The 25,678-nt window shown below is 37.4% G+C and overlaps 2 protein-coding genes across 3 annotated transcripts in view; both read right to left on the bottom strand.

Annotated features, from left to right (window-relative positions):
- Slc5a3 (solute carrier family 5 (sodium/myo-inositol cotransporter), member 3) overlaps positions 1–6,135 on the bottom strand; it is a 51,652-nt gene extending 45,517 nt beyond the window's left edge. The window contains exon 1 of the mRNA XM_005375699.2: positions 3,167–6,135. Within this exon, the coding sequence (XP_005375756.1) occupies positions 3,167–5,251 (2,085 nt within the window). The 5' untranslated portion in view covers positions 5,252–6,135. The remainder of the gene's footprint in view (positions 1–3,166) is intronic.
- The window catches only part of LOC106146631 (EP300-interacting inhibitor of differentiation 2-like), a 21,978-nt gene continuing 1,787 nt past the window's right edge, over positions 5,488–25,678 (bottom strand). The window contains exon 2 of one of the 2 annotated variants that reach the window (XM_013504395.1): positions 5,488–5,579. In XM_013504395.1, the coding sequence (XP_013359849.1) occupies positions 5,507–5,579 (73 nt within the window). In that variant the 3' untranslated portion in view covers positions 5,488–5,506. The remainder of the gene's footprint in view (positions 5,580–25,678) is intronic. The other variant, XM_013504396.1, reaches the window with a different exon arrangement.

The raw sequence follows: 25,678 nt of genomic DNA, 5'->3' as shown, positions 1-25,678 counted from the left end.
CATACCACTTCTGCTCTAAAGACAAAAATGATAACCTCCTAGGAAAGAACAACTAAAGAAAGAAGGTTGGCTCAGGTGGTTACTCTTCTGAGATGAACAGGACATAGGTCCCACAAAAGAGCCAAGAACCGTACTGCACACCAGCGTACTTAGCCTTTCTCATCAGATCCAGAAGCAAGAAAGACTGCCTGAGAAAATAAAAATCTAGGAGCTGGGAAACACTCACTGGTGAAGAGATTGGTATTTTTCTCCACCTTTAAACATTAGTATCCTTACCTCGTCTCATGATGACTGCTAGCCACTAGTTTAGTTACTTACTACTCTTGGTCAATTCTGAAACTTAGCTTGAGCAAATATAAAAATATAAAGTCTAGAGATCAATGTCATCTGTAAAGTATGAACATTTTTCTAGCTTAAAGTCAGTCCATACATCATTCCAAGAACAATCATCCTAACGAAATATAGACTGAAATAAGTCTCCTGAAATGAAGCTGCCACCAACAAGTCACATACCTATTCAAGCACATTATTAGTGAGAAGTCATAAGAACAGCAAGCTTCAGGGACTTCAGTCTAGATAAAGTGGTGTTTATACTGGAAAGAATAAACAATTCTATTGGAAATACTAATAGTCATTCCTTATTTACAGACATTAGTACTCTAAACTTGACCTACTGTTATATATACACACAAGATGGATATATTTTATGCATCTTACTAAGACAACAGCAGAAAGAACAGTAGGGGGACACTAATAATCCAACCTATTAAGACACAACATTAAATAAAGAGAGAAAAATCCATAAATACTTCCTATTCACTTACACTGTAAAAGGAAGAAAGAGTGCCCAGCCAATGTGTTAATTCTCACTGCTGAGTTACACAGCAACATGTTCAGAATCAAAGCAAATGTTAATTCCTACAACTTAATGCCAATTTTGAAAATCTAAGATTCTATTACTTTCTCAAATACCAGAAAGTTGTCTTGAAGGAAGAATATTTCCTTTGGGAAATAGCACAAAGCACTGACAAACAAAATGCTTTGCTAGACACACCTGCACAAACATGGAGTCCAGATTTGGTGACCTGGCTTCTGTTCTTCCCAAATAGCTTTGACAACCTTAGACAAGTTACAGACTCAACTTCCATACAAAAAGACAGTCCCTGTCTATTTACCCCTAGAGATTGTAAACCTCATCAAATTGGGGCAGAGGGGGAATTCCACAAGGCACTCTAAAGTTCTTTAAAAATACATGCTATTCACACATGAATTACTTTTCATCTACCTACTCAGTCCATGACAAAGCCTCCTGAAGATGGGAAGACATTACGTTCTACCTGATAATTTCTAAAATCAACTTTGGGCTAATTAAGTTTATCATAAGCAAACAGGTTTATACACTACAAAAAAAAATATGAAGTCAGCAGGGCTTAGTTTTGAATCAAAATCTACAAAAGTATCTAGCTATAAAAGTAACTTTTCCTAATACAAGCTTAATAAAAATCATGCAATTTAAAAAGTATCTGTTTTAAAGAAAGTTAAAGAAAGTAGATACACAATTAGCTTTCTTCATCTTTCATGGAGGACACAGTACTACATCATCTGTAGAGATTTTCTCTGACATCTTTTGTACCCTGTGTTCACTAAGGAGAAACACAGCCTGTGAAAAAGATTCCCATCTATGGATGTTGCAACTGGGACTAAGCCATGTGAAGACAAGGGTCTTATAATTTATACAAGTTCTGTAATATCCTCCACAAGCACACTACTAAACCCCAAAGTTCTCGTTCATGGCACCTCTTGAACATGCTATCCATTATACAAAAATGACTATACTGAAAATCTACCAGTGGCCAGCATGCACTCTTGAGTGTCCTGTTACTGATGGCCAGTTCGCACTGACACATCCTCATGCTTTAATACACTATATAACAAAGATATAGAGGCTGTGTACAGATGGCAAGTTGGGGGCAGGAAGGAGGTGGATTAGGAACAATGTTATAAAGAATGCAGTAGGATTCCAGAACTAAACTTTAACCTCTAAAACTTCAACCTTAATATATCATGATCTAATCAAGTGGGGTAACCCAGAATGCAAAAGGACTGTCAATTTTTCTTTAAGATGTTTGGATGTATCTTCTAACTAAATTTGGGAAGGGATTTGGCTAATAAAGAAGAATATTACCAAATTATGAGAGGGGGAAAAAAAAGCCAGGAAACTGATAAAATATGATTACTCATTTGTTCAGCACAGGTTAATCAAACACTGCTAGGGATCTAGTAATTCCTAGGTATATTTTTAAAAATCCTTAATTTGGTCAACAAGTGTGGGGATCATTAGCAACATTTATTTCACTTCTCCCCCATAATCATTTAATAATAAAATTATGACATGTAACTTCATAGGCTGACTTGGTCATTTTGAGTATGGTTCCCTTAAGCTTCAATGAAAGTAGGAAAGGAGGAGGGTGATGACACACTAGAACAAAATTTCCCCTCCAACATTCCACATACAGATGGTACAAAAATACCTACAGGAAAATATTCTACCTTTCTTTTGGCAATCTGAATCCAGACTCATGCTAACAAAATTAATCTCACAACCAACTCGTCCTGAAATGAGTACAAACATAATTTTCAGTACATAACTGATTTTACAATGTCTCAGACTTCATTTTTCTTTAATGGTAGTAGGAATTACAGAGACAGAAAAAACTTAGAAATGAGCAAATCTTCTACTTCAGCATGAGGTCTACCAAACCTTGGCAGTGCAGACAATATACCTTATTCATGATACCTTAACGTATATTCTGCTCTAAGTGATCTACGAAAATAATTGGTCTCTACTAACTTTGGTATGGAAAAATTTAAACCACATTGTTGCACTATTCAGTCTGTTTTGCTTCATTTCAGCTGAAGATTTACTTTCATCCATCTCTGGGAAAATAAAGTCTACCAAATAGATGATTTTCTGCTAAGTAAAATTTGGCTAACAACCTACTGCGTAAACAATGCCTGAGAGATGCAACAGTTACATAATTTTTTCCAAAGACCAGTATTTTTTTAAGTTAAGTATCTTACCATACCCTTAAGTTCATAAGGAAAAATAAACAAACATGAAAATTCCAAGTGAACACACAGCAACAAGTCCAATATTTAGTATTACTTTAACTTTCGGAGTCTCTTCTAACATTTGTAAACAAACAGCCTCCTCCTCCATCAGGTCTCTGAGACTCCTCTTGCTGAGGCTCTTACTTTTAAAGCCACAAAACCAGTCTATGAACTTCCAGTACCCGCTTCCATTCTCTGTTTCTTTCTTTCTTTCTTTTTCACCCATGAGAGCTGCTTGCCCATTGGAATAAGCATCTACTGGTGTTTCTGCCTCTGAATGACCCAAGGAAGCCACTGGGTTGCCTTCTTCTCTGCAAGTCACCAACAGATTAACGTCTTCAGGCTGCAAGCCCTTTATGCTATCTTCAGATTTCCCATTGGGAATGACGTGGTTAATGGCCTCACTGTTCTCATTGCATCTGAGTATGCTCTTCTCTTGCATTTTGTATAGTTCATCTTTCTGAGAGCAACTCTCCTTCGCCACCACGTTCTTCTTAGACCAAAAGGTGGTGGTACGAATCTGTTCCTTTGTAGGTGGTGGTGTGAGGAGGCTAACAATTACAGTAATGAGTCCTGTCACCCAAAACAATGCTGTGGCCACATACATATAATGGACATCTTTGATGAAGCCAGGCCTGTTATCAGGTTGGTCACACTCAGGGGCACGGTAGGTAAAGGCTAGTACCAAACGGACTGCTCCCAGAACAAAGCCAGCCATTCCACCATAGAAAGCCCCTTGTTCATTGCAGCGCTTCCAGAAAATTGCCAGAAGGAACAGGGCTGCCACTGGGGGTGTCAGGTAATCTGCTACCTCCTGAATGTAAAGGTACATCTGGCCTCCTTGCATCTCCACGATGATTGGCACCCATGCTATGCTGATCACCACCATAAAAGCCACAAATATCCTCCCCACAATCATTAGTTCCCGGGAGCTTGCGCTCTTGCGGATGAGTTTGTACACATCGAGGGTGAATATGGTACTGGCACTGTTAAAGATAGAGTCCAAGTCACTCATCAGAGCTGCAATCATCACTGCCATCATCAATCCCCGAAGCCCCACAGGAACCAGTTTCATCACCAGGCGCGGGTAAGCAATATTGGAGCACCCAGCTCTGCTTCCACACACTTTCATGCAGTGTTCTGGGTTGATGCAAGCTATATCATCAACAAATAGTATCCTGGAAATCATTCCTGGGACAACTATGATAAACATTGGCAGAAGCTTCAAGAAGCCAGCCATAAGAGTAGAGCCTTTGGCATGAGCAATGTTTTTGGCTGCTAGGACCCTCTGCACGATGACTTGGTCAGCACACCAGTACCACACTGAGGCCGGAGTCTGCCCAAGAATGAATCCAGGCCATGGAACATCTTCATCTGTTGGATCCCGTAACATTTTTAGGGCTTCTTTCTTAGGGTGGACAATACAAGAATTTGTGTTGGAAAGGTTGTATGTCAACAAGATGGAAGAGACATTGGGTGAGGCCAACATGTACCTTCTCTTAACTTCCTCAAACCCGCCAATCTCCATCATGCTAATAATCATAAGTGTGAGTGCCCCAATAATCATGAGCAGGGCCTGCAGAGTGTCTGTGTAGATCACTGCAACAAGGCCTCCGGTGACAGTCAGTAAAGCAGTCATGCCAATGAGCAGGATGACAGACACATAAAGGTTCCAACCCAAAGACTCCTGGATAAAGAGGGCACCCGAATACAGATCCACTGAAAGTTTGGTGAAAATATAGAGAATCAGAGACAAGGCTGCAAAATAGACCTGAATCCTATGGCCACCAAATCGCTTGGACAAGTATTCAGGCATGGTGTACACCCCTGATCGGATGTAAATTGGGATGAAAACCCATCCCAGAAGTTGTAAAAGCAGTAAGGCATTGAATTCCCATGCGCCCACTGCAAATCCACTTGCAGCTCCAGATCCTGCCAGCCCAATGAAGTGCTCACTCCCAATATTGCTCACAAACAGAGAGGCACCAATTGCTACCCAGGTCATAGAGCGCCCCGCCAAGAAGTATCCACTCACGGTGCTTCTATTAGATTTCCACATGGCAAAAAAACCAATGCACATGACCAGGATAAAATACAGGGCCACTATGGCAATGTCTGCTGTCTCCAGTACAGCCCTCATTCTGGTAACTTCTGAATAAATGTCCAAATGACAGAAGTGTCCAACTTTTCTTACTTATTAGTAACCCCAGTCAAGTTTGTAAACCATACGTGAACTGGACTACACAGAGCAACACAGCAGGTCAAAGTCTTTGTCCTTTGGTTTGCTGTCTTGATGGTGGTGATAAACTTTGAAGGAGACAGTTAAATTTTCCTCCGCTTCTTAACTGGGATTGAGAACTTAGCTCGTACTCTTAATCCACTCTCCACAAGACCATCAGCATTTACTCAGGTGCTGGAGGAGAAATTCTGAGTTGCAGCTAAGTCTAGTGAAGCCTACTGTACCAACCCTGCAAGGCAGCAAAGACAAAAGACAAAGATTGAATTAGAGGAGGGTCTCACCAAGTGATGAGGAAACTTTCAGTCAAACAAACACGGCGCAACAGACATTAAAAAAAAAAAACTTTTAAAATATACTTTAGTTCCACAGCAAAGACTAATCTATATTCTTGCAGCTGATACTTAAAAATCAGGGAGCATACCATTTTGAACTAAAACCTCATCAACTTCGGAAGTAGTGTAACTTTCTTCAGCAACCATCTACCATGATAGTGTCCTTTCTTTTCTTACTGTGGTGGTCTCAGTTTGGAACAGGCATGGAGATCTTAGAGTACACTAAAGGCGGTAGAGGTAGTCAAAAAGGCACCAAAACAAACCTTTAAGTACTATGAATCCTAAGATTATTTGGGGTTAATTTTATGGCCATTAGGGTCCTTGATGGAACAAACAGATGTATTCTCTATAGAGGTTGGCATCTATCCCCAGATCATTTACACACAGAAAAACAAATACTGTTCCAAATCTATTGCTAGCAAACTGTCCTAAATTCCTATTGTAAATGTACAGTTATTACACAGTGACCTAAAACTTACAAGATGCCTCATGGGAAACAAGATCTTCCATGCAAAAAACTAGAAACATACAATTTATAAAATCATGTAAGATTTGTTACTGAGCTGTTGAAAGAGAAAAGGAAAACTTTTAAAAAGGTAATTTCCTTCTCTTCCTTTTCTTCAGGCATTATTTCCAAGAGAATCTCTGACAAAAGTACCAACTCAGGTATAATTTTGTTGAGCATTTTTTCCTTTTAATTCAAATAATACAGAAAGGAGAGAAAGAAGCAGTTTTCTGGATTATCTTCCAAACCTGAACAACACAGACATTTGTCCAGCATTAGATAAATCTTCATTAAGTCCATATTTGTCAGTCCTGTGTAAAGATAGTCATTCTGTAAAACAGACATTTATATTTACCTAAAATCATTTTGACAAATTTGATGGTTTTTCTCCTGATGAAGAAACAAGTTCTAATTCTTTGAAGTTAATTATAATTGCAGCTGACAGGTAGATCATTAAGAAAAATATTATTCAACCTAATACCTCCACGTTATTCTAAGTAATTTCTCCTTTTTACTGAGACAATTTCAGTCTTTCCATGCTTGAAAAACCTGTTTCTTTCTGGTGAATATGGGTATTTTCTTTTTTAAATGAACAGTAAACATTAAATTCCACAGATGACACTAAGGCTACCTCTTCTCAAAACTGTTCAAAATAGACCACTGGGCTAAAAACTTATAATCACAATTCTCACTGACAATAAGCTAAACATAATGCCTCAACACTAATGCTCTATCAAATTAGGTTACTAGGCCTAATTCATAAAGCTGTCCAGATAAAAATATCAATCTCTATCCCTTTTCTAAACACAAAGCCCTATAATAATTATGCTACGAAAAGTGATTAAAATCCTGCTTCCTCAATACCAAGCGTCAATGGCTGGCATCAATAAAACTGCTAAAGGCAAAAAATATACTTAGAAGTTTGAATATCACGTTATATTTATCAAATCCTGAAATTGGTTGTATCCTATCAATACCTTCCCCATACCCAAACGTTTTTAAATTTTTAAAGAAATGCTTTGAAATGATTCACAAATAACCACCTAATGTTTTTATAAGATGTCACACAAGTAATAAACCTGTTATTTAAAAGCATACCTTTAAATGTTTCAGTGTTAGGGATACAAAATGTTGCCAGCTAGGAAATCCTGCTTTCAACAGATTATCTCCTGTCTCTCCAATGTCCAAGTCATACCCATATCACCTGCTCAACTTAAGAAACCCTAGCTCAAAGGAAGTTAGAAGACTTTTCAGGTATTTCTCTTCTCAGTGAGAGTGGCTCACCGTGTACTCCTAAAGGGACAGAAAAAATATCTAGTGCCTTCTTTTTTAGAGGGAGGATGAAGGTTTCATTTGTGTATTTGTTCGAAGTACTCAAAACTCAAAGTAAGTATTTCCTTTCACCATCACTAGAAAGCAGTAGTAGTATCAAAAACATTGTTTTGCATTGCCAAATATGATATATGCAAGTCTGATATCTAATTTGGATTCTGCCCCTGCGAAATGCTCAGACTCTTTGACATTCCTATGCAGAGCCTGATCCCTAAGTCCCCTAGAATATCTTCTATCCACAGAGGTAGTTAAACCGTAGGCAGCGGCTAAGCCCTAGCTCAAGGCTGATTTCAACTCTATCTATTCCTCTTCAGACCCTTCAAAAACTGCTGACAGGCTTTTCACTGGACCCCACACCAGTGTATGTGCAGGGTTTTTCTTTTTCATAGTTTACCTTTTTTAGGGGGCAGGGGGTAGTTAGACTTTCCCAATTTAAACAAAATACATGCAGAAATCAGCACCTGCTAAAAACTGGAAAAGGAAAAACAAAACCAAAAAGAGATCAATTTAGTTTGCAGAAAGATATAAAACACTACAAATACAACACAGGTAAATGTCATATCGTAGTCAAGAATAAAGATTGTGAAGCTCTTAAATTTCAGCTTTTCAGGGGTCAGAAATAAAAGCAAGTCCAATTTTTCCTTTTTAAAGGAGTAAACATCTCATTTTTAAAAAGTACATGAATACTGTCCTGAGTTCCTTTATTCTTAGGAAAAACACACAGAAAAATCTTTTCTTCAGCTAATGTGTAGCTTTTTAATGTACTTTATTATGTCTTTTTATGTATATTACACCCTTTTTTATGGTTCATAGTTCAGACAAAGGTCTTAAGTGAGACAATGGGACAAGTAATCAAATAGGTATAGTAATGAAAAACTATATGGGGGTTTTAGTTTGTGTGTTGGTTCCTTGGCAGTGTCTTTAAAAAATTACTCCTACAGTAAAAGTAATACATATTTGCAGAATGTATAACGATATGGTTCCTTTGTGGTGATGGGTAGATTCAGTCAAAGTTCAAACAAAAGGTGTTATGAAACAGCAGAATTCCCCATAAAAGAGGATTGTATGTATTAGAAAGTAGTATTTTATTAACAATTATTAGATTGTAATGGACACTGTCATGTATCTCAATGAATTAAATTATAACCTAAGAACTTCAAAGTATACATAAAAACCTATTTGACGAACAGGAAAACAGATCAAACTTAAATTAGCTATTAAACTTCTTCAGGTGATACAACATGCTTACCAAAACAGACTTAGTTATAATGACCAAATCTCTCTCTGCTATCTAGGGCAGTGATGGTGAACCTTTTAGAACTTGCAATGAAAACAAACAGCCAGCTGCTGTATGCATGCCACAAGTTCGCCACCACTGATCCAGGGTAACCCCTACCACGCCAGGAAATTATTCTGGTATAATCTATAAAATCCAGGTATGGTCACTATCTAAAAAGAAAAATCACCTATCAGAAAAGTCAAACAGGGAACAGAAAAAAAGGAACCCTAAATTCAATCAAGGCTTCACATCATAAGTACAATGACACAAGTGAACTAATAATGAAAAATAGAATATGGTGCCCCTAAAAAGAAAAAAAACATTTTTAGCTTTGGGGTCAGTTTATAAACACACACTTGAGGGGCAATCCAAACAAGCCCTGGCAGCACTGTGGAGGATAGGCCTGATTGAGTCCTGCTGTAAGTACAGTGAACCAAATCTATTTACATAGCAAGCTATTAATTTAAGGGTTATGTAACACAGACTTCCAAAAACCTGAGTGCCTGAATTATACTCGCCTTTGTGTAACCTACCAAAAAGAGAGATTATGAGCATACCAGAGGCTTGCTTTCTCACTACCACCAGATTTCATGGCTTTGTAAAAGTGATGGGTATAGACTACCACTAGTTACATGCAGGTGGCATGGTACAGTGGAAAGCAGTCAGCTTTAAAGAGGTAGGTTCCAAGCTCTGCCACTTCCTAACTGTAGAGCAAACAATCTATCTCTACGTACCTCAACTGTCTCATCTATAAAACACAACAGTGTTTAGCTCTTCATGGCATAATGAAGAATAAGCTACAGAAAGTGGTAAATACTGCCCAGGACAATAGGCCAATGGTTTAGTAAATGTCTCCACAGATGTCACCAGCCCTTTCAAATCAAATGTCAACTATGTTCCAGGCATATTCAAATCTTCACCAAAGCTACTTAAATATAAAAGAATAGATTAAAAATAAACAGTGTATTAAAGATGCCATTCTCTCACAAATGTTTTAATGAGGCTCCAAATTACTTTATCACCTTAGTGCCTACTTAACATCACCTCATTTGAGTAAAATACAATTATTTTCATTTTTGTCATTCTGAGTTAAGGTCCAGCAAAGTAAATTTCATGAATGGAAGAGTAAATGGCACTTGATGCTGACCTGTCCTCAATTCTGTTTACCTCAAAGATGTGAAGCACAATATGGTAGGGCTTATAAGTGACAGGTAAAAGCAAAAATGAATTTTCCTAACACAACTGACTTGAACTCCAATTTTAAATCACAAGTGGAGCTAAACACAACATTTATAGGTAACTGTACAATATAATACCCCTAAGGATGTAAGGAGCTTAAAATCTCTAAAGAAACATTTCAATCATACCTACAACCTTGACTTGTTCAAGGTTTTTTGTTCTGTACTGCAGCACGAAGTACAGAATCCAGGGCCTTCACACTACATTCCCACCCCACCCACACCTTTTGGAGATTGAGTTTCACTAAGCCCCCTAAGTCTGCTGGGCTAGGGTTGAACTTGCATTCCTCCTACCTCTGCCAGAGTGTTGGGATTACAGGTATGCACCATCATGCCAAGCGTGATATTCATGTTTTTAAAAATACATTAAATATAAGAACTCTGACTGGACTCAAATAGTGTTTCAATAGTATTCTGAGGGGTTTTAGTTCCTCATGTGCCATAATGGGCAAAAGGGAAGACACAAGCTCTCACAACCACCTACAAACCAAAACAGCTCTACTTTGACCAGTATGTGTGAACAATATCCCAAATAAACCATTTCTTTAAATTACATCTTATTCATCTTGAAATGTTCAAAAACCATCAGATTTATCACTTCATCCACATCTACCTCTTCTCCCTGAAATACTCATTTTAACCTCTTCTATCAATGTAAGAGTTGGCTCATAATGGATTTGGATTTTGTTTTGTTTTAAGTCTCTGGGAAATAGGACCTTTGGATTATAGGGGAACAAGTGTGACACTACCACTAATTTGAACTTTTTTTTTTATGTGGATGATACTAGATCATGTACACAGAGCAAACTCCTCAACAACCTTTTTGAGAAACATGAAAATGTAATGTAACAGAACAGTGCTAATGATATCATATCACATAATCAATGACTAAACACCTGTGAAACTCAACGAAAGAATTCAAGAGGATCAGCACTGTCTGCTTATGAAAGACAACTTAAGTGAGTTATAAAAGAAAGATTAAAAGAAATAAACCTGACTTTATGAACTAAGTCCTTACTAACAATAATAGTTCTGGGGTGATTACTGTAATCCTCACAATAATCATGAGATAAGGACAATTATTATGACCATTTTACAGACAAGAAAATGGAAACCAAACAGGCAGTATCATGTACCCTAGGAAGCATACTACATTTGTGTAAATACCAGACTTGCACTCACATGCCTACATAACTTTTGCCCATAATCACTGTATCATACTCTCTTCAAAGGGCTTTCTCTATTGATAGGAAAAGCAATATTGATAAAAAGATCATCCAACATCATGCATGTTTAAAAATGTGTTTGCAGAGAAAATGCCCAAGGTGGACATACAATAAATGTTAACAAAGACTGCCAATAACACATACAATAAAATCTAATTGAAGTATGCATGTGAATGAATACAGCATATAGATAAAACAGATTAAAAATAAGTATTAATCTTTTCACCAGACAATAAAAAAGAAAAAAACTACATCTCTATACTTGACCTAGTTATCACAAGCCATACGAAGCTATCCAAACTAATCTTTACCTGCTAACTTCCATATCTTTATGACATTAGGTTAAAAGGAATCTGTTGTATGACCTACAAATGTGGGAATTAGTAACGTTATGAACCGTTGTTCTCACTGAATGAGGCATTGATGACTGCCTTGTCTTTGTTTGGGAGTACAATTTGGCTTGGGCCCCTAGAACTTGATCCTTCTCTTCCTCGTGTGACAGAAAGGCAATGCCATCTTTACTATTGCTCAGGTCAACACCATCAGTCATGTTTGCCTGTCAGCTCACCATCTTTTTCAACCCATATGCATACAAACCATAAGCAAAGTCTGCTGGGTCTACCAACCACTAGTACCCTGGTCCAAACCAAATTGCCATTCTAGCTTATCTCATCCAGATAAATGTCCTGGTCTCTTATGTTGCCTCCATGCCTCTGTACTTGACCCATTACAAGGCATGACCACCTCTTCACAAAGCATCAAACAAGCCTTTGGTCTGGCTGTTCTCTCTGCAGGAAATACTACACCGATTTGTACGGGACTTGGTCCCCTCTTCCTTTTAGGTCTTTCCTCTAAAGTAACCTCCCTGACCATCTCAATCCCTTACCATACTACACAATTTATATTAGTTTATTCTATCTCCTTGCTACCAAAATGTAAAAACTCCATACAAAAATATTCTGATCTACATTATTCATGGATATGGTCATATGGTCTCTGTCTAAACACTATCTCTTGCACATTGCAGACCCTCAAATGTTTGTTAAATACACTAATCAAATATTAAGAACTAAGTACATTTCATCAAGATTGCTAAATTTCTGTTATCATGCACAACCACTATCAAGTATTTTATAAGCAATGATGTTAGACTATAACGGCCAAGAAGAAATAAAGCATCTCCTCCCCCAAAATCTCAAACAGCTTCTTACAACTGAGAATGTGTGGAATGACAAAGATAAAAGAGACTAGGCAAGAAAGCCCTTTGTTCAGATAAAAATCTCTAGTCCATGAGCAGGGCACATCTGTATCTGGAGCTACCATCTCCCCCACCTGCCCACCACAAGAGGGGCCTACTTCCCTTCACTGTACGAACTCCACTTTAAAATGGTTCCAGGTTTTGCTACTGCTTTCTCTGTGCATGTTTCTTGCCTGATGGCCATTTCCTCAAAAGGGCAGGTCGGGGTGTGCAAGCAGCACTTCAGTTGAAATGAACAAGTAGAAAAAGATCAAGCTTCTCCACCACATTTCAATTCAACATTTCAACACAACTGAGCTATTTGTGTATTACTTGCAGGGGAGGAGTGTTAAGGATTGAACCCAGTGCCTCAGTTCATTAGGCAAACTGCTCTTACCACTGAGTTACACCACCAGGTTCAAAAAGTTAAACTAGCACTTACCAAGCTCCACATGTGCTACATACTATTTTTACACTGTATGTACAAGCTCCACTAATCCTCACCAAAAAACTCAAACACAGCCATACTCCCAATTTACAGATGAGAAAATTGAGGACATTTTAGTGGATCACTGAAGTACAAGAACATCCTATAAAGATGAAGAATGTCTCTTAAACATTTTTTTCGGGAAATATTCACACACCCACACACCAGAAATAAACACAAGTCAGAAAAAAATCTAACTTAATATAGAAAAAATAATGCAATTAGAAAATCATTTTCAACTCCTAATGCAACAATGCAATGACTATAATGGATGCTATCTCTAGAAGACAGTCACATGTGCCCTTAATGTGATGCTCTCCCCAGAACTATTTAAATATCCTTGCAAAACAAAACCCAAACCCAAACAAATTTCTACCTATCAGTTTACAGAAAAACTTGCACTAGGACATCATATAAAACAGCAGGAAGTGCTCAAATAAATCCAGATGGGGGAGGTTATTACAAAGTAAGAGATGTGAGACTTGAGTAAATATAACCTGTGGCTCTTATCTAGATTCTGATTCACACACAACTGTGTAGAGACAATTCAGGGAATCTGAACATAGATACCAGATGTTAAGAAATTGTGGTTAGGTGTCATAAAGGTGCTGTGTGTGGCTGTCTTTGAAAGTCCTTACCTTTTAGATAGATACTAAACCTTTTTAGGTGAAAAGATATACCTGTTTGCTTTAAAGTATTCCCAGCAATAACCAATTCAGAATCACCAAGAGATGCTAAATGCAGTGGATGATTGTTGGGAAAAGAAAATAATCAGTTTAAAATTTGTTACTCCATACATCACTTATTACAAAAGGTACATTTACAATGGAGTTATACGTGATAGACATTATCGAACCAAATACTACCCAACATTCCCAACAATTTCCCTATGAATATTTCTGCCAACAATGTTTAATGTATCTTTAATCATAAGATCTTGAGAAATCAACTACTGTATAGGCAAATCCTAGAGAGATTCTGCAGAATGTGAGGACCTCTTCAAAATGCCATTCTTTATTGGGAAAGGCTTAAGAACTGTTAAAGGAGTGTAAACAATTTAATGCATGGACTTTGAATGCTGGATTTTAAAAAACAAAAAATAAAAGAGTAAGTCTAAATTTCAAAGTGAATGGAGTATTTTGTAATACTATTATATCAAATGTCAATTTTGAGTGAAGCCGGGGATTTAGCTCAGTGGCACAAGAGCCTGTCTGGAAAGCACAAGGTCCTGAGTTTGATTCCCAGTACAAAAATAAATAAATAAAAATTTTGAGTGATGGTTACGTCATGCTTGGGAAAAACGTCTTTCTTCCAAAGGCATGTCAAGATGCCTGCAACTACAAATGGTGCCCAAAAATAAATAAATAAATAAAACATCATCAAACAAATAGTGAGCTGGGCAAAAAGTATATAAGCATTAAATGAGCTGTTCATGTAACACTTAGAAATTTTAAGACAAGTTAAGAAAATCTAAAATGTTCTCCAGCAAAAAAGGGGAAGGGGAAGTGCAGTAAAATAGGTAAAATGCTGAGTAAATATTAAAGCTGACAGATGGGCCCAACATACTTATTAAATCTACTTATTTTTATATATGCCTGAGTCTCAATTCTTACTTCTATAAAATGGGGAGGGGGGAACATGCTTCAGGGCAACATTAAGACAAGACTACTAGATAGTGTCATAGAAAAAAACTTAATCACTAAACACAATTATATGCCTTGCCAATTCTTTTGAGTAAAGCTTCTGGAGGACCTTAAAAAAAAAAAAAGTTCTTCATACAACCACTCCAATACTCCAAGGTCCCTGCATGTTCCCACTGGTCTGCCCCAGTAATCACTCAATTTTCTGCCTTGCCTGAGCACCATAATCAAAATAGAATTTGCCACACTTTGTCACTTTATTCCACTTGTGGTTTTGTTCATAGCATTTGCTAGTTTGTCTCTGTTACCAGAATGTATACACCAGGAACACTGTATTTACCACTGTATTCCCCCCCCAAACACATGGTAGTGTCAGTGTCTAGAAGGTACTCAAAATAGATAGGAACTATTTCCTTTGGTTTAAAGGGACTTTAACTGTACTATATACCATAGCATACATTCTTTTGTACAAAGTTACCAAAGGCATGACTAACTCAAGGCTGTCTTAGAAGCCCAGCTTAGTAATTTACACACCTTTTTACTTCAATTTGTTCATTCATAAAATGTTAATCATACTAACCCTTAAAAGGTTGAGATTCAAAAAGGAGGGGAAAAAAATACATTACATACATATTTACACATGTACACAAAAGTCCCAGCTCAAATAATCAATCACTGTGGTTATTACTACCACTCATCTATCTTTCCTCAAAAGCTAGCTGTAAGGTTTATTAGAGGCAAAACATCCAACTAGGTCAACTTTGTGGTTCACATTCATGTTTTTTTGTTTGCATCCTACTTGGTGTTCCAACGTTATTTTCCTAGAAAAACTGTTCCTAGAACTGATAGTAAATAGATTTTCCTCATTTTCAACTTGACTGAGACAGAATATGTAAACACAAGCATCTTCTCGGTAAACTAGATTCTAACTCTCCCAGGAAGCCAAGTCATAAACAGATCTTGAAACTGGACACTTCCTCAAGAAGATAATTTTGGTTGGAAATTTGTAAAACCTCATTTCCATCCAAGATTTGGAGAACATAAGATTTTTCAAAAAGTTAAGGGGTAGGAGAGGACCAAATGAGATAACTCTTTTAACAGTTTGTGGAAGGACTGGTAGAAAATATGCCCTGAACTGAACCTTGAAAAGTGAACATACACCAGGCGCATGGTGTTATGGATTATGAATGCAGCTAAATTTTTTCCCTGTGTTTCAGATAAGACATCCTGAAAATTATAAGCAGTGCCAAATATTTCAATTTTCTATCCTAATCAGAAAATATTTAACCAAGAAAATGACACTAGGAAATCTTCAGTGTTTTCACTTTCTTTTACACAGACTGACTTTGCAAAAACTTACTTAGTCCACACATGAGAATGGTATTCCTGTGATGCCAACGGTCCACTGGCATGGATTTTCCCTGAAGGAAACCTGGTGTCTCAAGGTGTCAAGGGATAATCAAATTATATGGACCATGTTAAATTTTAAAAACTTACAATAAAAGACAAAAACAACCATCAACTTCCCTCAAAATACCCCACACACTTCAAATACATCCTACTATTCTTGCCACTTTCAGAAGCAGTTCTGGAAGTTCTCTTTCATATCTTTAAGGTGTGATCAGAAATACAATGAATGCTGCTGCCAAGTTGCATCTAACAGAAAGGTAGGCTCATAAAAAACATGATGGTGTCCTCATCCGCCTATTCACCAGATCTGGCACTGTACGACTTCCAGTTCTTCCCAAAGCCAAATGACCATGAAGCATAAATGTTTTGAATCAGGACATGAATGCAGCCACAACAGTAGAACAAAAAACATTCAGAAAAAAGTACTTCCAGACCTGCTTCAGAAAGCACCAAGACGGTCAGGGATATAGCTCAGTGGCACAGTGCCTGCCTGGCAGCACAAGGTCATGAGTTCAATTCCTGGTACCAAAAAAAAAAAAGAAAAGAAAGAAAGCAAGCACCAAGAACAATGGGATAAGTATCTGAAGCAAGGGCGTATTCTAAGGAGGATTAATGTCAATATATCTTTTACTGTAATAATTTTTAAAAATTTAAACAGTTTTTTGATCATACCTCATACTTCACATAAATGCTTTCTCTTGACTGCTAACAAAGGCAAGCAGTACACAAACAAAAGAATGACAATTGAGACAATCTATGACTACAGCATTCATTTAAAAAGGGCCAAAAAACTTAAAAGCAAGCAAAATTAAGTACACCTGACAAAGAGCCTACTCTCAAATATAGCTTTTTACTCACCAACATAAAACTGAATCAAAACCAGCACTGGATAGATGACTTATACTCATAATTCACATATAGGGCATCTGAATACAAACTAAAAATAGGACAGACAGTTGGGTCATTAGTTGATTCTGCACTTTTCTAACAAAAGGACTGCACATTTTCATTAAGAGCCTCCAGTGCAGCACTGCATTTTTCTTCACTACAAGAAGTTCTCCAACTGGATTACAGGCACAGCAATCTGGCTGTAACAGCTGCATTTGGGTTTCTTCCCCTGACAAAATCAAAGCATTTCTAGCCAGAGTAGATGTCAAGGAGAACATTTTAAAAGTTGAAGTCTTTTAAAAACAAAACCAGGAACTCTTGATTCTGGTGCAGAAGTGGGAAAGTGCCAGTTTAGTTTATGTTTTCACTTGCAATTTCATTTTTAACCTCTTATCTATACCAGTCTCTACTGAGGTATTCCCAAAGTGGGTAGGATTCCTCTAACTAGGGCACTGCAATCATAGTAGAAACAGTTGCAGTGGAAAAGGGAACAAAACAAGTCAACTGAAGAACTGGACAAAAAGATAGGCGAACAACCTGAATTTGGGTTTTAAATTGGTAATTTGGTGCTTGGTTTTTGAAGTGGGAGCAGGGAAGGGGAAAAAAAACAAAAAAGAGAAATACTAATATAACTTGGTTTATACTCTATACAAACATGAAGCCTAGTCCAAAACAATTATCCCAATCCCCTTATTCTAGAAAGCTGAATTTTTTTTTAATTTCAAGGGATCATGGATAATAAGCCACTATTTCTACCTCTAAGAAGTATTTCAAACCACTAAGTTCTTAATACAATAGGTATAGAAATGATACTGTAGTGATACACACTTAAAAGAAGCAATTCTTCAGACATTTGAAATAGATTATGAATACCTATTTCTGATAGCTTAAAACTGTTGTCTCATACTTCAGTTATGTGCAATCCTTTGAAGTCTGTATGTACACTTTAGCCTGAGTGGACAACCATAATCCAACAGTTCAAAATTACAAATTATTATTTCTTTCAAGAATTGAACCCAGTTGTGGTAGTGCAAACCTACAATCCCAGCACTCTGGAAAGTTGACACAGGACGATTACAAATTCAAGCCAGCCTGAGCAACTAAGTGACTTAGCAAGAAACCATCTCAAAATAAATAAAATAAAAATGGGCTCAGGTGTGCCTCAGAGTAAAGGTTCTGGGTTCTACCCCAGCTGTAGAAACAAACAACAACAACAAAAAAAAAAAACCCACAAAAGATGGTAGCAATTTACTGGTTGCTATTAGTCTTATTGTAAACCAATAAACCAATGACTGATTAAAGAGGTGGGTTTTGTCAACATAAATACAGTAAGAGGTTTAAAGTCCATCTAAAGCCATCTATATAAATTAGAAAATTACAAAATGAGGGCCAGGAATATAACTCAGCAGCACATGCCTGGCAAGTGTGAGGTCCTGAGTTTGATTCCCAGTTCCAAAAAACAAAAAAAGAAAGAAAATTACAAGATGAGAGCCATATCTGACTTACAGATTCATTTCACTTGGCCCATGGCACATAAATATTTCTGAACTAGTTGTCAACATCTTAAAAATTTCCTATAAAATCTGGATTTCTAGTGGAAAGCCTGTGAAACCAAGCTCACACATGGCAATTAATAGAGTGGAGTGGTAAACACGAACATCACCACCCAAATATTTAGCAAAAACTGTATTTCAGGTTTGAGTTAATCTTCTGGGGTCTTATCAGTAAATAATGGAAGACTTAGCAGTGAAGCGCAATAACTGTCTGAGATCACAAAGCCACTCTAATGACACACTCAATACTCACTATCTTCACGGTCATGTTATGACTTTATCTTCAAAAGCCTTCCGGTAAGGATTACATCCACTTAACAGATGAGAAACTGAGAACCAAAATGTCTAAGGCGCTAAGAGATAGGTGCTACGACCCAAAACCATGTTCATCTCCCTCTAAAGCTCTTTTTGGTCTTCCAATGCCAATTCTTTACTTGTTCCACCATAACACAGCCAGTATCTTCACTTGGGATCTTAATGTTGTTCTATTCATTTAGGGGAAGAAAAAAATCAGAGCACACACTGAAATGAAAGTCTTCATAGCCAAAACAATCATATTTAATCAAAAAACCATACATACATACCTTAAACGTTTTACTCAAGTTTAACACACAAATGTACATTCATTTGCCAACCTTAACATAGGAGCCAAAGCCCTTGGAGACCAGTACTGATGATTTGGAGTTTCCTGCAGATTGAAGCTCTTCTGCTTGATCTAAGCCATCTACAAAACCACCATCCACAATTTCCAGATTGAGGTTTGTTAAAAGTGGAAAGCTTTATTTAAATGATCCTCGTATAGCAGTCTACATACAGATTCCTGTACTGTGACTCTTCCTCATAAACTTTATTTCAGCCACATCTAATTCTACAGCCATTATTTTAGCAACTCACCTTTTATCAATTCTTTCCAAAGAATATAACTTGGTTTTCACGGAAAATAAATTTTCTTCGCACTCATTTCATCAGGTCACATGATACTCAAGTTACAAAGACATTATCTACCATACAACATTCTTGGAACACAACACTTCTGTGAAATACAACTCACCTAGTCCAGGAAAGTGCACTGATTTGAAAGCAACCTACCAACACAAGAGGTCAACACGCTATATCATAACAAAGAACTGTTACAAGGTTCAGAGTAGTAACCCTTAAGATAGCTAAGTGAGCATCTACCTTATACACAAAGTACAGAAGACAGAAGTAAGATTTAACCCTTAAAATTATAATCTAGCAAAGAAGGTAAGATATATTCACAAATTAACTGTTAATACAAAGTAGAAACTATGTGAGACAAAAAAAACACTATGCGATCAAAGTAAACATCAGACCCTATACTACAAATGAAGTGTCCTATTGTAGGTCTTAATTTAAAATGAACTTGAGGCAGGTTTTCATGAAGGTGATAAGGTAATACAGAAAGGGAGTATACTTGTGGTGCAAGAAATCAAAGAAAATAAAGGCAAATGGTATATCCAGGTGCTGCAGCAAATTCTATAGGTGCTCAGTATATGTAATGAAGAAGGTATGAAATTGAATAACGAGGTTTAAAAAACAGGCCGAGCCAGGCATGGTGGCACACAATTGTAATTCCAGCTTCTCCTGTAATCCCCACTACTCAAGAGGCTGAGACAGTAGGAATGCAAGTTCAAGGCCCTCCTGGGGGCTACGCAAATGCTAGAGCACTTATCTAGCATGTGCAACGCTATGAGTTTAATCCCAGGAAGCCAAAAAAAAAAAAAAAAAAGAAGGTTGGAGTCATACCAGAGGCCATATTCTAAATGGCTTTGAGAAAGAGAAGTGTGAAGTACTTTGGCAATGGTATTAGCACACTCAAGGAGCATGGAACTCTGAAAGCCCTCAATACACAACACTATTATTTCCTTGTTTAAAAAAAAAAAAATCTGTTTAATTATTTTAAAGTATCTCAAGAACAAATATATTTGTACTCCCAAGTGTATTTATGGGTATTTACTGCTCTCCCTTCAGCAATACATTAGAAGAGACCACCCTAGAAACTGCAAGAATATGAGACAGATGAATGGCTCAACTAAAGCAGAGATGACACTATATAGGATTGAGACTACAGTAATAAAAAGAAGTGGATTTGTCCAGCCCCAGATGACAAAAGCAGCAAAGCACTAACAGAGGAAAGTTTTGGGATACGTAACTCACTAAGTTTTGAGCCATCTAACAAGCTACCACTAGCACAGAAGACAGTGGGAAAGCCAGAGTTGTCAGCTTGTTAGGAAAATAGCAAATCATCCATGAGATAGTAAAATACAGCAGACAGAGAACGGAGGTATCAAAGAAGAAAAGAAAATAGCACCATGAAAACCTAAGAGAAATGCTGAATACCCTCGATACCAGCAAAGTTCTCCTAAAAGGCCAGATAATAAAAATAAATGAACAGAGCTGTGTCCCAATACAACAGCATTCATGGACTATGATATTTCAATTTTATATAATTTTAACAAAGCCATAAAATACGGTTTTGTTTTTTTTTCTACTACTTGATTGTAACATCCTTTCTTGGCTCATAGGCAATGGAAATTCAGGTGTCAGATTGGACCTGGCATGTGAGCCAGTTTGCCAACCCCAAGAGTAACAATCAGTGTAAAGACTGGATTAACTGGCCTTTTCCAAACTCCTGAGCAGAGTTTTTCCTTTAGATAAATTGACTTACCATACTCTCATTTAACTCTTGAAGTTTGATTCCCTTAAGATGTAACTACATGTGTTGATAAAGCCTGTTGGTTTAAAAATATTGCTTCTAAAAGTACTAAAAGGGGGTAGTTGTTATCTCAAACAGATAAGCTCATGAGAACATCAAAAATTCTAACACAAAGCCAGTGAGAAATATGGTAAGTGGAAACAATTATTATACATGAGTAGTCACAGCACAATGTTTCATTCCTTCTCTACCCTTTCTTCTCTTTTGACGTGAAGCCAAATTTCTGTATTCTTGTTCTTTTACATATTATACCTGTACCACAAACATAACAATGGCACTAGATATTTTTAAAATTGCTTAAAAATACAGCACACTGCTTTTGAACATTTTAAGGTAATTTTATGATCAAAGTGAGATGATTCAATAAACCACATATAAACACTGAACATATCCTAAGATTTTAAAAACCTACAATATTGAATGTGCAAGTCATGAACAAATAAAAAAATATTAAGGCAGAATGTCAATGTCTGACAAGCAGGCTCCATACATACAAACCATATGTGGTGAGGAAGGACTCCTTACCCCCAAGCCACTCCTTGTACCTTAGCTGTAGCTCAGGGGCAGGAACAGGACTCCTTCTTCAATCACTTGCTGCGGCAAATAAGCTGTAACCCAAGAAAACTTTAATACCAAATGAAAGTATAACATTGTCCACATAAGCTCACACTTTTCATTACTGGGTAACTATTTTACATTGTCTTGTTTCACACAGACAAAGCCCAAAGACAACACTACAAAAGATATGAACTAAGGTGTTTAGGGAGGGCCTGTGACAGAAAAGACTGGCTAAAAGCTGCTTCCATTTGCACTCAAGTCTCCCATGAACTACCAGCAGAAACTTCAACCTTTCTTGGTTAGCAAATTTTGTCAAGCAAACCAAGCTACAATGCATAGGTTGGCCTGCTATATACATGGACTTCATCAGCATCCCATACCTCCAAAAGGTATTTAAAAGCAAACATTTTGTAGGTAGTACTTACAGAATATCCTAAGTTGCATACAATTCTAGAATAAACAAACTATGGCCAGGTTTTCTAATCAAAAAAGCTTCAGTGAAGAGAAAAAGACTTCACCTCCCAACCAGAAAACCTCCTTTTTACATTTTTAAAACTAAATTACCACTATACTTTTCTGTATCAAAATAAAACCAGGTCATAAGTTAAACTCAAATTGCATCATAAAAACTCCTTACAAATGACTTCAACTGGTTATATTAAACTATAATGCATAATCCACTTTTCAATGAAATTAAAAGTGCGTACTAAACAGTAACTTTTCTGTTTTAACAAGAATTTAAAATTTCCCAAATAACTACTTTTCTATCATAAAAACATAGAAGAGGATATATAAATGCTACTTTATTGCATTCATTTAGCAATTGAGCTAATTAAACCATTCTCATTTTAAAATTTGAGTGCTATCAGAAAAAGTATCTTCTCAGTACTTTTACAAATCTATGCCAACTGTGATCATCTCAAACAAAAATAAGGCATGATAATTAAAGTGCTTACTAAACTAGGTAACCAAAGAATATTTATGTACTATACATATTTTCTCAAAATTCTTCCTATATTAATTCCAGGTTTTCTAGGTTTCTCCACAATGTGTGGAGTTATTGCTCATGTACGTACTGGAAATCAGCTTTTACTTAGGTGAAATTAAATATCAATCTTTAAAATTTAATTACAAAATGAAATCAGAGATTATCAACCATTTTCCCAGACTCACAGGAAGCAACTCAGTATCAGAGCTCACCCACCTTCTCTCCTATCCACCTGAAAGTTCCCACTGCAGGGGGACAGGTGGAGGAGAGCACTCACCATCTCACAGGCAATCCTTTTCTTTTTCAGGTGTTAGAAAAGGTCTTCCTCTTATTGAGATGAGACTGGTAATATGAAGTCTTGGTCTTTGCAGCTATGTCTTTCCACATTACAGCCTTTGAATACTTTATTTTGCAGCAGTGAATAAAACTCTTCTGATGCTATTTGATGTAGGGGTAATAGGATTTCCAAAATCTTTATGCTGGAGACTCTTCTATCAATATGGTCTAAGCAACCACTTTTTCAAACGACTTGTCATCACCTTCAAAGCCCTGGTTTCACAATATTCATTACTTCACTGTGTCATTTTTGGAATGTACACTTTTACCTACTATTTATGTTAAAGTAAAGAGTAGGAAGAATACAGAAATTACAACTTTTTTATACATACACATAAAAACTCAATCTAAATGATACCTGCAAATAAAGTTCTTTTGGGGTAGACTGGTATCTACATTCACAAACGCACAAATCAGCAAGCTGAACAAAAGCAGATTCATAACCAGTTCTCAACTGCAAAATGAGAAAAACATGGCAATTGAACTTCTGAGTGACTAAAATTTACACCATCAGGAATACTTATTCCACATACTACACCTTGGTACCTTTCCATGTGAACTCCCACAAGTGGTTTTGCTATAGTGGAGATGTACATCTCAACATGCATTTATCTTTCTCTTAATGTAAAACTTCAGTAAGCTCAATATCAAAGAGCACAGGTAGAGATCAATCAAAATAAAAATAATGGGGTGCGCAGGGAGAATAAACACAGGCCTTCCCCTCCAAAGAAAGTAGGAATATTCTTCAGGCAGGCAAGAAACAAGAAAACAGCTCTGGAAATCTAAGCCAATGCTGAGCTACCTCTCTCCTGTATCTTCTGTAAAATTACCTAACATAATTCCTCAATTCCAAGAGACATACATGATTAGAGGAAGGGTAAACACTATCGAATAGCCACACTGTTAAGTACACTTCCCAGAATCTAAAAACAAAAGCTATGCAACTTAGAATTGAGGATTACAGATAGCTTTCCTGCTGCAGTAGCACCAACTGCCTCAGGTGGGAAATCAGTTCCCTCAGACCCTGCTAAAAGTGGTCAAGCTCAGTGATAATGTGAGCTAAACAAACCTCGAGTTAACTTTCATTCATTCCCTCCACCCAAGTATTCATCCTAGTTACAATAAAATTCTCCTAAATAGAAAGCAATCAGAATTGTTGGTAGTCTGCATATCTTTGTGTTTGTTTCACATTTACAACCAGCTCAGAGATAAGTTTTGAATAGAAAACATGAGAAGTTTATTTAGGTCAAGGATCCCAAAACAATCTCAAGACTGTTTCATCTACTGCCATGGGTGCCGCCTTCTCCTCCCTTCCTGGGAGTTCTTGATTATCTATCTACACAGTATTTTTGACCCCCGTCCTAAGGCAAGGATTTCAAGGAAGGGCTTTATTATTTTAACCAATAGAAACTTGGCTTGTCTAAACTAGAGTAAAAATTGTATGCTCCACTGAAGACTGTGAATTCTAGGGTGTTAGTTTACAAAAAACAACACCAGCAGCATGGTGAAAGGCATACATTGAATCAATATACTTGCAGCCTGGCCAACCAGGGCACAGCGTCTTCATTTCAAAGGTTTATGGAATGAACAGATATGCCTACACACTGCCTCTTCAGTGATCACCTGCTACCTCCCTAAGACAAGGAAGGTAAACAACAGGAATTTCAGCAATTTCTGACATTTCCCAGGTTCTGTAACATTACCTAAAAAGCAGTTAAAGGGAGGGCTAGAACAATCTCCACTTAATTAAAAATGCTTCCATTCTAACTTGCTTCCCTCCCCCATTGTTCCTATCCTTTTTAAACAGTATATCCTGCCTGGTAGGGGGAGGAATGCCAAGAGAGCCATCGAGAGGGTAAACAATACAATCTTCTCCTAAATGCAGGGACAGCAAGCTTGGGGACACAAAGGCATGCCTGACCAGCCTTCTCTGGACCTGATCAAACACCCCTGGTGTCTGTTCCCAGCTGACCCCGTGCAAAGCACACTTTCTAACAATCTCCTCTTGCTGCTCTATGATTGCTGGTTTTTCAGGAAGAGCTTAGAACCACGGTCCCAGGCTTAAATTCAAACACACTTAGCTACTCTTCCAAAATAACCCAAAATCTGATTCAAACATGAAATGTGCAACATCCCTAGCGCTGTAGAAAAAAAAGCTATGTTTCCAAAGTTCAGACGAGGGACGACGATTATTTTATTGCAGCCGGTAGGGGTTGGAGAGAGAAGAGCATACACCACACTCTACATTACCGAATTCTCGGAAGAATGGGGATTTCGACGACGACTTGAGGAGTGCCTGACCACAACAGAGGATGACGAGCTGCCTTCGGCCGCCGACCCCTGTCCACGGCCGCGCCATCACCTGAGGTGAACAGGCTGCTGGTTCGCTCACCATCCCTCCAAATCTGAAAGCCCCTACCTCAAGATCAATCAAAAGCTGGGGGAGAAAAGTCTTCGCAAGGCGCAAGCAAGGCCACAACTTGGATGAATGAAACCGGGCTAAGGGCACCCGGAGCAGGATTTTCGCTGAAGTCAGAAAAAGAGAAGTCAAAGATTTTTTTTTTTTTTTTTTTTTTTTTTTT

This window comes from Chinchilla lanigera, unplaced genomic scaffold, assembly GCF_000276665.1.
Source record: "Chinchilla lanigera isolate Chin_1 unplaced genomic scaffold, ChiLan1.0 scaffold00006, whole genome shotgun sequence".
In the NCBI taxonomy this organism is placed as follows: Eukaryota; Metazoa; Chordata; class Mammalia; order Rodentia; family Chinchillidae; genus Chinchilla; species Chinchilla lanigera.
This window is presented reverse-complemented; position numbering and strand designations above follow the sequence as displayed.